This window comes from Rousettus aegyptiacus, unplaced genomic scaffold (assembly GCF_014176215.1).
Source record: "Rousettus aegyptiacus isolate mRouAeg1 unplaced genomic scaffold, mRouAeg1.p scaffold_m13_p_9, whole genome shotgun sequence".
NCBI classification, from domain to species: domain Eukaryota; kingdom Metazoa; phylum Chordata; class Mammalia; order Chiroptera; family Pteropodidae; genus Rousettus; species Rousettus aegyptiacus.
In genome coordinates this window covers 16,875,370-16,890,085 of record NW_023416312.1, presented here as the reverse complement: position 1 = coordinate 16,890,085, position 14,716 = coordinate 16,875,370, and the positions used below count along the sequence as shown (strand labels likewise).

The 14,716-nt window shown below is 36.5% G+C and overlaps 1 protein-coding gene across 10 annotated transcripts in view; it reads left to right on the top strand.

Moving 5' to 3' along the window:
* The window catches only part of DMD (dystrophin), a 2,254,165-nt gene that overhangs the window by 2,053,794 nt on the left and 185,655 nt on the right, over nt 1-14,716 (top strand). For all 10 annotated transcript variants that reach the window (XM_036227209.1, XM_036227208.1, XM_036227211.1 and 7 more), the window contains one exon: nt 4,311-4,371. In XM_036227209.1, the coding sequence (XP_036083102.1) occupies nt 4,311-4,371 (61 nt within the window). The remainder of the gene's footprint in view (nt 1-4,310; nt 4,372-14,716) is intronic.

Genomic DNA, 14,716 nt, shown 5'->3' with positions numbered 1-14,716 from the left:
CTAATACTAACTTTGAATGTTAGACATGCGATTCCATGTGATTTTAACTGTTTTGTCATCTGCAAAATGAAAATAGTAATAATAGCTGCTTCATAGGTCACACTGAGTATCAAATGAGCTAATTGAGGCCCTGTTCCAGGTACATAAGAGCTTTCCCTTTCTCCCCACCCCCACAATTCCTCTAAATAAGTCATTCTCAGTGGGAGTAATATTGCCCCCAAGGAGGCAAAAATTGTTTCCTGGGGGACAAAAAAAAATCTTACTTTTTATGTATAGCACAGATACATAAAATACATAAACAGATATACAGTATTGTCTGTGGTATTAAAATTTCAACAGGGGGGCAGGTAGGGAGATTAGGAAAAAAAAATATCTAAAAAGATACCTGAGGGTGGGGGCTGCGGCGGGGATAGTGAGAAAGAAGCCATTGCTGTATAGTAAATTCCCTTGATAGGATGTGTCCATAAAACCATTACTGGAATTTGCATACTTCTGAGGAGCTAGATGCCAGTAGCTCATCAATCTTCCCTAATACCTTTTTCTTAACCCATAGGTAAGGCTTTTCTTTTGTCTCCAATGAATGCTATGTTATTTATTTTTATAATCTACCTCGACTTTTGGAGGACCCAACTATGCTATAAAACTCCAAATTTACAAAATATAAGAAAAGTAGAAAGATTAATGAGCCTTTGTGGGGTCTGAATTCCAGAGAGTGCTCTTTAGGCACAGTTTGAATAACATTAGCATTCTTTTTAATTTTCTGGCTTGGCCCCTGTGTCAATTAAAATACGGCTTAACACCGGGGTGCATCATTTGGCACATTCTGTTCATCATGCATTAAAAAATGGTTGAAATAAAAACTTCTAAACAAAGTGTGGCCTGTGTTTGTGATTTCCAAAACCACTTTGGGCACAATATTGAATCCTGTCACCTTGAGAGAGAAAAAGCATTTGAAAGTAGAATTGCTAGCCTTCCTTGCTCTTAATAACAAACTGCAAGGGGAAATTCAGAGTTTGGTTTTGGAATACATAAACTCATGTGTAGTTTGCTATTTAAATTCAGTAGGCAACACCCCCATAGTGCTGGTACCATATGCTAATGAATGATTTTTACACTCGAGAATCTGAATCACAAACCTACATTGGAATTACACATAGTGGCTATAGAAACATCTGTATAAGAAAATATGAAAGGACAGCGCAGTCTCATATAAAAACTATTTGCCAATAAATCTGCTTTTGATGGGCTACGAAAAATGGACACACCAGACATAAAAGATGTGTGCACCTATTACGTAGGCTAGCTTTGTGAAGGATGGCAAGCTTCCACTGGTACACTAAGATAAGAAATGGAGTGTTGTTGGCATCGGCACTCCTGCGAGAAATGAAATGATAATTCTGGGACACACTTATGAGAGTTACCATATATTTGATCAATTTTAAATATATGCAAGACCCAATTTATCTGGCTGCCCCAAACAGAATTGCTGACAACTCTTTAACAATATCTTAAGGAGGCACACTGAACCCAATCGCACAGAACCATCATCTGATTGGGTGTTTTTTCTAAAGCGAGTAGTTTCAGTGTGTGTAATGAGAAATGGGGAAAGGTCACTGTTATTTTCCTTTTTTTTTGCACCAAGACTTTTTAGCACAAAATTTCAGGGTTTCAAATGATGACTGCAAAGCAGTTACTTAGGTGCATTTATAAACTGTGAGTCAAAGGGCAAAAAACATCTTTCGGCACGAAAAAATTCACTGAATCTCACCATTGGATCCATTTGATAGCTATGCAAAGCAAAAGACTTTTTTTTAATTAACCATTTTATGTACAATTTATATACTCTATAAAAAATTGAGAACTCCAATTATAAAAGCTTAAAATTTCATTTTGATTTGGAACTCAGAATATTCCTTTTAAATCTTTTCAACTATTTAGTTCAAGCATATTCTGATTACTGGCATTTTATGGGATTTTTTTCCCCTTTTACTATTTAACAATGCAAAGTCAACAATAGGTACTCAGTGTATGTCTAGTCATTAGCTCAGCTGGGTACCACTGCTTTTCCTCAGTCTCTTGCTGGATTTTCTGCTTTAATGTTCCTCCTTTCAAGCAGAGAGCCCCTGAGGCAGGCCAGACAGCCAATACACCTCTCCGGCGCACATCTCTCTGAGAGAGGCCTAGGAATAAAGTAGGAAATCCGAAATGACTCTTCTGTTACCAGAGGACGTACCCAGCATTCTCCAAGTCAGAAAGACTTTCTGGACCATTAGAATAATAAAGGACTGGAAAAGGATAATGAGAGGAACTGTGGGACTCAACCTGTAGAGATCTTGAAGGAAAGAATAGCTGTTATTTTCTCAGATGAGGCATTCATAGGCTTGACAGTACCTCCAATGGAGGCTGGCCCAAAGGCTCTCTGGAGTTCTTTTCTTCTTATGATCCTTTGATTTTTTTTAAGCTTTTTTAAAAATTGAAGTATAACCGACATACAACACTGTATTAGCTTCAGGTGTACAACACAATGATTCAATATTTGTATATATTGCAAAATGATCACCACTATAAGTCTAGTTAACATCGTCACCATTCTGATTCTGTGATTTCCAGAAGAGAGTGCACTGAGCAGTCAGGAGCTATGATTTCTGGCTCTCCATCATGTTTCCTGCTAGAGAGAGCTTGGGTTTTTAAGTTAGTCTATAACATCAGACTCTGCCCAAATAGGTCACAGAGTCCAGCCTAAGTTCTCAACTCTGATCTTATTTACTCTGTGAACTAATCTGGGCAAAAGAGCTGAAAAGAAGAAAAACGGACAAGGGGAGAGTCAGACAAAGAATGAGAAAGACAGAGGGGAGGGGAATAGAAAAAGAAAGACAAAGAGATTTAAGTCAAAGGGCTACCTCAAAACAGCAGATAAATGTCTTTTTTCCCCCATATTAAAGATCTGTCTGCCAAAATGAAAAGGAATAATTAGCAACTAAATTCAAATTCATGTTCTATATCTTTTAAATGTCATATTGCCAAGGTACAAAGCAGCATGTCTGGTTGAAGGTTGCATGATTCTCGCCCTCTACTACTCTATATGAAACAAAGAGTCTGTCGTTTCATTACCCTTAAATTGTCTGGCAGTGGGTAAAGTTAACTTTTATCAGAAGCTATTCTTTCATATTATACAGTGTAGTGAAGGATATATTAGCTTTGACATTTTGTTACATCTCAATACACTGTGGAGTGAATTTACTGTGAGACTAATTTAGAAGGGAGCTTTTCATAGGAGGAAATAATGATCAGCATCAGCTGTGCTTCAAATTATAAGCAGGATGAAAGTTCATGGGGGGAATGGACATACACATAAAATTGCTAGATGTTAATAAGAATGCTTCTTATATTCCTGGTGGTATTCTATGTCTCTCAGAACTCTAGTTTCTTAAAACACTATTCAGAAGGAAGCTTTTATTGTTGATGAAATGTTATAATACTTCCCAACATAATTATTTTGTCTTAAAGAAAAAAAAAACATCAGATTAAACAATATATAAAAGGTGTTTCTAGGGTTCTGCTTTGGGAAAGGAAAAAAAAACCCTACAATTTAAGCATTTAAAACACAGTTTAAAGATGATCGATTTGACTAATGCACAATAAAGTCATCATAAAGCGAATTCCCTGCACATGAAATTTAATTTCACCTATAGGATTCATCACTCATCACAGAAGTTTTATTATACTCTGGTATCAGGTGCCATTTTCTCACTTTTGGTTCTTTTCTAATAATATCATGCTGGTCAACCGACATTTTAAGGCATCAATTAAACATATATAATAGGTAAATAAAATCGGTAACAGCTAAATAGAGAGAAAAACAAACATACCAGAGTGATAAGTGTAGTACTTTCTCTTCAACTACTTGAAATGTAAATATATCACAGAGGGATGTTTCAGCTGCTAAACTAATAAAACCCAGTCAATCAAATAGTAAAAGATATCAGAACAGCAATGTGAAGTATTATAAGACAAGCACCCAATGGAGACACATAAGAGAAAACCTATCGGTTTACTCATTTACTTCCTTATCTGTTCTATAGGTATAGGAGTAGAACATTTTTTTCTTTGCATTTATCTTTGTGCCTGAATGAGTTCAATTTCACTAAGATTAGTACAGAAACTTCAGAACAGCCGGTTAATCCATCCTGTCTTCATGGGCAACTGAGCAAATAGACTGATATCAGTGTAAAATTGTAATTCTGGAGATTAATGTTGTCTTTCCTGTTTGCGGTGAACTTGACCTCCTTGCCTTTTTTTTTCTTTTACAGCTTCTGTCCAGGGTCCCTGGGAGAGAGCCATCTCGCCAAACAAAGTGCCCTACTATATCAAGTAAGTCGGAAGTATCACATTCTTTAAAGAGCATTTATTGTGGCTAATCTGTATATTCACAAATGAATTTATTTTTAAAACGTGACATTAGCCTGGCCTGCAATACATAGCTCTTTCTTCCCCAAGGAAGCTTGGATAATCATCTCACGCTTAAATTACCACTGAAAATTTGCTGATGCAATAGGGAGCTGCCTTTTAGAAAAATCCATTTAATGCAGCATATATGTTATGTTTTGTGATTGGAAGTGGTGTAGATTTTTCACACTAGAACAAAAAGCTGCAGATAATATTACTGGTAGTGAAAGTGAATATTTACAAGAACAACTTATTATATTGAGGGGTTTCTTCGCATTTTTTATTCAGACAAAGATGGAAGATTTCTGCAGCTATATGTACACAACCTGTTTTAGGTGAATAAATACTTCGAGAACCCAAAAGGCAGTCAGCAGCAGTCCTGAATTTGTGGAGCTGAGGTATTCATTCTCAACATATAGCACTCAGCACTTTTCACATAACAACAACAGAATGATACTGTTTTCTGGATCCATTTGTGCCAGTCAAAAGCATACAGGTACTTAGAAGCACCTTCTGCAGGATGCTGCATAAAATACAAATTATGATACATTGGGTCGACATGGAAGAGAGAGAGAGGAGAGACCATGTTGAGTTATTATGATACTTTAACAGTTTCTCATCAATTATAGGAGTCTAACCTAAATTAAACTTTGAATCACCTACCTCAACAATAATTAAAATTAATCAGATTCATTAAATGGTCTTCAATACCAACTAAAGTCTTCGAACTTGCTTCTGCCATGAGTCTGACTAAAAAATATTAAATGTTTATCTATTTTTCCGGCCTGCCATCTTTTATCAAGTATGTTTTTATTCTTCCGCTGCCCATCAATTCTTCATAATTCAGTTCTAAAGCAATAACAGCAGTCCTAGGTCTTCATTACTACGGTCCTCAAGAAATTTGATTTCATGCCTCATTTTTGTTAACTCAGAGGAATAGGGGTGAGGAGACTCTTTTAGCTCTTCAAGGAGAGACACATCCTTTAAAAAAGGTTTGTTATAAATTTTTCCAGACAAGGTATCTCTTAATTTAAAAAAGTCTCCCTCAATATACTTTGATCCTGCTTTTTGATTTTCTTATTTTTAATTTTTATTTTCGTTATATATTATTAATTTAGTCACTCTAAATATTTTAAATATCCATTTCAAATCACCTGTTTCATTAAATAATATACTGATTTAGACACGCACTGTATTGTTTACATCCTCTCTATATTTCGTGGAACTATTTTATTCAAATTCTCCCTAGTCATCTTCTACATTAATGTTTCCATCATGACAAATTTTTCTTTCTGATTAAGATGTTTGAGATCAACTACTTCTTCAACCCATTTATAAAGCTCTCACTTTATTCAATTTTTATGAGATGAAATAAAAACTTTTGAGGTCAAGTTTTTAGGACCACCTGAGAATCCAAGACATCTTTAAGTCATTATTCTCCAAATCATTACTTATTTGGGGTTCATTAATAATGTTCTCCTAGACATTCCTAGAGTCCTCTCCTCCTCCCCAGTCCCACTGTCCTTTCCTTAAATCCTTAAATATTTGTCTTCTCCTCCCTGATGTTACACCTACTATGAAAGATCCCAGCACCATGCTATGGGGAAGAGAAAATGAATTCGGACCAAAAAATAAAGAGGATGCCAATTCCAAGAAAGCTGTAATCACCCATGTAAATTAATCTTTTGCTCTTCCTCATGGAATCAGAGGGCAGCTACTCTCTGCTTGTACTCCCATTTGCCCAGGGATCCTTTACCAACTCCAAGATCATGGTAGCGGTATTGGTAAGGGCACAGATCTGGGAAAAGAAAATTCGATTCCTAGTCCTGGTTCTGTTATTAGTTGGTCATGTGGCCTCAAGCAAGTCATTTTAACCTATACAAACCTTGGTTTCTCATTTGTAAAATAAAGGAGTTTGAGGAGATAATATCTAAGGTCCTTTTTAGCCGGAAGAATCAATGAATGTGACTCATTCCACAGTCTTATCCAAATTCAAAAACTTAAGACCTCAGCTTTTTCAAGAAGTTTACCTTTATTTTTTAAATTCTTTAATTATTAACATAATACAAATTCTTAGTTAAAAAAAACAATAGGAATTCTATTTTTCCACTGTTTAATTAGCTTCAGATATGCCCTCTCAATCCTCTTCAGTTTCTTCAGGTACCTATTCAAAGAGCCCAAATCTTGGTATATAATTTAGGACTATTATTCTTCCCAGTTTAATGGTATGAGACATAAAACAATAGATGGGAAAAATTAAGTAGAAAGGTGAAAATAGAGATCTTAAAAGACTCTGAGGTGATCAGTTCCTTGGAATGAGGAATTATATAATTTATCAAAGATATCTCTGAAACTTTATGGAGATTAATTCTGTCTGTAATTATAATCTTTGAAAATAAGGATTATATAATTTCTCAAATATACATCTAAAATATTAAGCTGTAATATAGGGAGAAGACATGTTCACAAAATGTGCATCGAACAGATTATTAATGTCATTGAGATTTATTATTCCATATTACTGTTGTCTAAGATATTCTGTTTATAGCACATTACTTTGATGTACAAGGTTCAGTGGACTTCATGCACTGGCAAATGCCATTCATAATTTGAGATGTCTTGTTGGTCCACAAATAACAATAACGGTAAATTTATAATGACATTATTTCAACCAGTTCCCATTTTTTGTCTTTCTTATCTTATCGGTCTTGCCTTACACTCAAGAATTTTTACCACACAGTTCCAGCTGCAAAGCCAGATGTCTTCTGTGGATATATATTTTTTAATGCTTTATAATTGTCTCCTTTTCATTGCTGGGATAAACTGATCATCTAAATAACAAGAGGTTCCTACACCACTAGTTCCAGTTAATTTTTGAGTTATGCACTCATCCTTGAGGTTGTAAATCATTATTAATATCTTCTGCTCTAGATTACAAATCAGGCAGTGTTTATGCCTGCATTCTGACACCAGCTATTCACATGATGCTAAGAACCTTGATTTTGATGCTTTAAACTACATGTTTGTCTAGTTTATTAGTTCATAGCATACATCATTGTTACAGTTTCATATTCCCTCTCCCTTGGGGCTCTCTTATTCCTGCCAGCATCTCTTTCAGGTTATTTGATTACAGCTTTCATTGCCACTGAAAAAATAATCACCAACAATGTTCAACCTGTTACAACTGCCTTTTCCACTCTCTGCCATTTTGTAGTTTTTTGGCCTACTGTCAAATGCAAGAAAATTTCAATATAATAGCCTTTAACCAGCTGCTGCATATTCTGTTAGGAGTTCTTTCACCTTTTTATGTTGCATACACCCATATGGGTAAACCAAATGGAGCCAAGAGCTAGGACTCTACTGCTTTCTTAATCACTTCAAAAATTTTTCTCCTGTATTCTGAACTGTCAAAAGAATTTAGGAATCCTAAACTTGCATGCAGTCTGTTCCTGCATAGATGACATAATAAGAGCATAAGAAATAGCACACTGGGTTAGAGCAACAGGGCAACTAGCCCAGAACTCTGTCCCAGATGCAGGCGCCAATGGATGTTTCATCAGTTAACCTAGTAATTTTCATTTTAAAAAATTAGGATGCCTTATAAACAAGATGGCATTGAGTATATCCAATGGTTTCTTAAACTTTTCCCATTGTCCACTTAGTCCTTGTCTTAGGTATATAAGTTCTATACATTTACTGATTTCTTTATACATCCATGCAGGTATATTTCAGTTCTTCTTTGGTCTATATCCTTTAAACACAAGGGATGATCCCAATGAAGTGCTATGGAATTCAGGTCGTACACCTGAAACTAATATAGTACTATATGCCAACTATAATTGGAAAATGAAAAATATTAAAATTCTAAAAAAAAAGCCATAGCTGTGGCGGGGCTTCCTGATGGACTTTTTTTTTCGTGGAAGTTGGACAGCTGTGGGTCAGGAGCAGGAGGGGGTGGAACAGAGCTCCAGTGCAGCTGCTACCACGTCTTCCTCAAAGACTACAGACGTTGTCTTAATGACCTTGATCTACCCTTCTCTCTGCTCTCAATCCTAGGCGTGTTCCTACAGCTACTTAGTTTATCTCAGTTGCTCACAGCTTTCTGGGGGTTCCTGCTTAGTAAAATGCAATATAAAACCTCCCTGGCTGAAGCTAAGAGTTTCTTCGGTCAACATTATTATTATTGCTGTGACTGCCACCCAAATTGCTGGTTGGAGTTCTTGCTATCCTGTCTTCTTATGGCTGCCATTCCTATGGCTCTACTAGTATAAGTATTTGACTCTCTGCATGGAATTCTGGCCATCTTCCTAGACTTACCTTTCAGTGTTTGTATCTTCTTGTAACCTGTTGGTCTATTTTGAACTATACTGATGAATCTTATTCTGAGTATACGTACCCATGCTCCCTAACGCAGTAGCACCTGATTTTTGACTCCACCTCCCTCCACATCATATTGCTCCTAGGACTATATTCTAGGCAATTTTTCTAATTCTAAATTCATCCCGTATTTAAAGCATATCTTACCTTCGTTCTTGTTCCAGCTCCCTATTATTCATGCCAGGAGTTGCTCTGATTCAAGTTTTAGTTGGTTTATTTGTTCCTTCGAGTTATCGATTGCTATTTCAGTACCTGTTTTTATATAGAGAAGAAGCAGTCCTTAGCTATGTCTCAGCTTTAACAGCAATCACCATGCTAAATATCTGTGCTGGCAGGTTCTCAGCGGATATATCTTCTGAGAATGAACTAGGCTGTCATCATAAAGAACACTGGATTATGGTATCTAACTTAGAAAACATTCCCCGGTGTCTCATTCCTGATACCTCACTGTTCTAGGAATGATATCAGTCTTCTGACATTAAGTTGAACACTGGTCGAGACTGGCAGATTTTCTTAGTTTTTATTACAGTATGAACATCTCATGCAGTATATAATTTTGTGCTATTTCTGGTAAGATCCTTCCCATGTACATTTTCCTTCAAAATATATCTTTTAGCAGCCAACAACACAATAAGAAATAACAGAAATAGTAAATAGACCAGGCATCAGAAGACTTGCAGTCTAGTTCCAGCTTTGCTATTAACTAGCTAGTTTATCAAAGGTGAATCACTTATATTCTCTGGGCCTCAGTTTCTCCATCTGTCATCTAAGGGGGCTGAATCACATGATATCAAAAGTCATTTCCAGTCCTGACATTCTCCGATTTTATAAATGTTGACTTTGAAATAGAAATTGTAATGGTTTTCCAGAGGAGTGGAAATGAATCTTCACATCGCCCTTGAGGATTCTTATTGCACCATCAATCTTATCAGGATAGGAAGGATAAATAATATTAAACCTTTTACTTAACTGTTTAGCACCACTGATAATAGGAAGTGGATGTAACAGAGAATCAGCTGTCTAATTTCAACTGTCAGACTTTGAGGAAACTGGTGAATATCTCTGGGTAATTAAATTTGTGAAATTGCTGCCAAAAGCTTGGTGCTCTGACTTTTCAAAAGGCTTTAGTACACAGAGATAACCTAGAGGTCAGTCTTCTCTGCCGTGCTTTCTCCTCCACAGTTTGATGGTTCCAGAGGTCACATTAGATGAATCTCATTAAGCTCTGGAACCACAATGAAGGAATAGTCGGTAATTCAAAAGTGATGATATAATCATGAAAACAACTCCATTTAAGATATTAACTGAAAGAGAGTGAATGAGATGCCATAGTGCTATGCGGAATCCCAATTCTGGCCTTTGCTTTTATAGACCTTGTTGGTATATGTAGATGTTGTTATCTTCTGTCTCTTATAGGTTCACAAAAAAACCTCACAACCTTCTTTATAGTTTCATAAGCTGATACACATAACCTTGACCGAAATAACAGACTCCAAGAGGATCAGATCAGTGTTGTATCTCTTTTTATAGCATAGTGTCTCACATATAGCACGTGCTCAGTAGATATTTGAATTAATAAATAAATGAATGAACACAGACCATTAGTTTATGTGCTTTACAGTTTCGTGATTCCTTTAAAAAATCTTCTAGTGTCTGTGTGTCAATTTAGATCAACAGCCTGAATGTGTCTCTCATATCCTCTAGACATAGACTTTAATATTATAAAGTGTGCTAAGTCAGAGTTTCTCATGTGTCTTATAGACAGTGCCTACGAGACAATCCTTAGCATGCATGTCTGAACGGTACATGCCAAATCCTCAAGTTTCTATCTAACGATATGATTCGGAGTATAACTCAGCCCATCTAGAACCTAGTTTCCTCATCAACAATAAGGAAATGGAACTAGAGATAATGCCTGAGATCACTCTGAATTCTGGCTTTCTTTGTTTCAACAGAACTAGAGTCTTTTCATTTTTCCTAAACATCACTTTTGATTCTTCTTCTGCTTTTCCAGTGGTCAATAGAGCTTTAAGTTGATCAACTGCTGTGTTTCACTAAGCATTTGTGTACAAGAACTACTTTGGGGCTGGGAACTAGTAGCTATTGAATCTTAAGAGAACGACATTGTTAAGTTTTTATTTTACAGAAAATTTTTGTACCATTCTGCATATGTAATGCTTAAAAGTGGCAACATATATACATATACAAGTATATGGAGCACCTAAAATGCAATATCATGTACAGGCCCAAAATCTATCATATTACACAGGTGTAGCATAGGTGTCCCCATCCTCATTGATGGCACTTTTGGTAATGTGACAGTGTATATAAAATATATTTTGGTCTGTCTCCCTTAAAGAAAAGGAAATTATTTCAGCTTTTCCTTCATTTTCTTTCTCTAACTTTCTTAAACATGCTCTTTCTTCCATAATCTTGCGGTAGAAAACAACATGGACTGTGGAATCAAATAAATGTGCATTTGAAACCCAGCTTTATCATAGTCTGACTCTGTTATTTGAATAATTTACTTAACCTCACAACCATTCCACTTTCTGGCACATAAGGAATATTTGCATTAATTAGTTTTCTTTCTCTTCTCTGAAATTGAATGAAAGTCTAATTGACGTTTACTAGATACCCATTTTAGGAAAACACTCATACAGATATATCCAGCGTTAGCTACATGTTTAGAATATTTCCTAGGACACAAATATGTCTTTGATCAAATTACTTTATTTTCACTCTTGGAGTTCCCACATAATTTGGGGTACGTGTGAGCGAATTCCCAAACATTCCTGAGCCTCTCTGAAGCTTCTCTTAATTGCCTCTTATCCTCTTCTCCCAGGAAGCAGCATCTTGTTGCCTTCACAAAGGTCTGTGGCAGCCCAGACAGCACTGTAAAATAACTTAATAACCCTGAACTGCCTCTCCACTTTGGATAATTTCTTTAGAGCATTAGTCCTTTGAACACTGACCTGGTTGCAGAAAATGTCCCTTTCTCAGCGGGAAAACTACAAATCCCCATTCAGTCTTCCCCTCTCTCATTCCAGGGGATGAGGTGGGGGAGGGTAGGAGTTGAGTGAAAGAATTAAATACTTTTCTGGAAGAATGTTGGCGCACATATATGCATATAATTTCTTTATTTAAAAAAATAATAAACTTAGTGCATTGTATAATTTGTGCTGTCACGTTGCAAAATTTTTAAATTTTTGTACAAGACGGAAAAAAAATCTCCACTTTCAGCCATCTGGAAAGCTCCTAAGAACAGGTCCTATATGGGGCTTAGGCTGCTGCCAGCATTCAGCGAATGATCACATCTTCCGTGATATCATAACTCCCGGGTGGATGAATCGGAGGAGCTTCTCTGCTCCTCCTAAAACTTTCAATTGCTTTTTTGTTTTTCTTTCTCAACTTACCCACATTCATCTTGGTCCCCAAAGCCATCATATGTCAGATAGTCAGTGCAAAGAATAATCTTTAACTTGCTTCTTTGTTGTTTTTGAAGGAATTTTTTGTTTCCTGTTTGGTTTGGTCACTTTTTCTTGGTCCTGAGCTTTTCTATAAAGGGAGTATCTCATAGTTATAGCCCATGTTATCTCCTAGACAGGACAAAAAGCAATGTTTAATGTGTGCCTACGAAGTGCTAAGTGATAAAATAGCTGTATCTTCCAATCTATGAGGATACAGCAGTTACTATCCAATAAAGAATAGTTGAGACTCAGGGAGGTTGGTGGCTTATCCAAGTAGTTCTAATAATGACTCTGCACTTTTCCCTCCAACCTTATGACATCCATTGGTTTTGTACCACCTCACCCCCAGTCTAGGACCCCCTCAGCCCACATCCTTACCCCCTACATGCACACCCCAATCAATCAGAATTGCTTGGAGATTGGAACTCCCCACCCAGATGTAGTAAAGTAGGGTGGGAGTTGGTCGCCTGCCAGCTTAGCCAGTGTACTGGATGACAAGTGCGGGACACATTTGGGGATGGGGCTGTTGAGGTTTTGGATAAAAAATAATAATAAAAGGGTAGGGAATTGAGATTTATATTAATAATACTAATACCATCTCACCTGTTGCTTCCAGCTGTTTCAACGTCATAGTATTGTTGGTTGAAAACAGGCCCTGAGTATAACCAAGTGTGGCCAGACTACCACTGTATGGCTGCCATCTTGGGCATCGCCAACACTACACTATTAGTTCTTCCCTGTATTGCTAGCAGGTTTTTTTTCCCTTGGCTTACTTACCCAATCAACTTCTGCCACTACGCTCTTATAGAGAGCCCAGTTTCTCCTTGCTGCTTTTGTGAATAAAGGGCAAAATAAATAAATAAATGAAATGAAACAAAGACCTGGTCAGTCCCCTTCTGTGGAAGCTGAGAAAGCAGAGGGTTTCTGAGTCACATCCTGCCACCTCCATCAGGGCTTTGCTAAGATGAGACTATGGCTAAAACAAGTAACCTAATAAATGCCACAGAATGTGTTTCTCCTCACTCATACCCCCAATTCTAAGTCTTTTTGAAGGATAGACATAGTCAACTCAGGTGGACTGGAATAGCTCTTAAGGAGCCTTTTTGACACTAGAGCCTGCCCTTAAGTTTGACGCCATTCCCCGCTTCCAGCAACAAATAAAGTCTCATCTTTCCCATAAATCCCAGGCCTATGGTTCTAGCCTAACAAGGCAAATGCATATGACCTGTGGCCATATGTGGTGACTTCTCAGGCATTGAGCACTAGGTCACCCCATACATTATATGTAGAAAACCTCATTATTGTAGAATATCTTGTTTTTATTATTATAACCACATGGTGGCAAAGAAGTATTTCTTATCTTTTCTCTTGTAGTGACTTAAAATCACCAAACCAATTTGGGCAATGAATATGTTTTCGAGGATAAAGAATAACATATTTCCTGAAGATTAAGAAAAGTTTCTATCTGCATATATAGACACCCTGTTCTAATCTATAAATATAAGTACATTACTAAATATGAAGCCAGATTAATTATTTTTACTTGCTCTTATTTATATCAGTGCTATAGGTATCTTTTCTGCCCCCAAACCCTCAAATAATAGGGAAGAATGACCCCTAAATGGAGCAGGAGGGGCCAGGCATAGGTATGGCAAAAGTTCAAGGTATAAATATCTTTACAGATAAAATTAAAAGAAAAATTGTGAAAATTTTACATGATTATCTATATAGAGAAGGGGGAGATGAGAGGCAGGAGAGGAGGAAGAAGAGGAGGAGAAGGAAAGAATATTAACAGCAGTCCCCGGAGTATGTGAGGGTAATAAATGACCTCAGCTCAAGAGAAACATGTTATAAACATGCTAATAACCTCCTAGACCTTTTCGTTAATCTTGTTCATAGCATTTAACCAGCAGAAAGATACCCAAAAGTCCCTGTCTATAAAATGTTTTAACAGGACATACTTGGTATGGTTACTTCACCTATTGTAAATAAACCTGGAATTTATGGATTTATGTGTCATCACTAGATGGAAAATGGGGCATAGTCACATGAGCATTTTTTTTATTTTTCTCATTAACAGATTATAAAATGGAAGGCTTTGGAGATTGAACTGGCTTCCTTTCAGTGTCAGTGTTTTCACCTAAATTTAAAAAAAATTCTGTTAATATGAAACCAAAACATATCATAATATGAAAGACCAGAAATATTTGGGAGAGATGAGTCAGATTACTTTGGGTTCCTCCAAGGAAAGAATGTTTGCTCTGTGTCTTGTATTTATAATTCTTTGAATTATTAGTAAAGATTGGTGTTAGGTAAGAATCTATGATTTATGCAAGTCCAATTTGAAATTCAACCCTTTATACCTACACAATATGTATTTCTTTTAATTTAAAAAGTTCCTTTGCAATGAGAGAAAGGAAAGA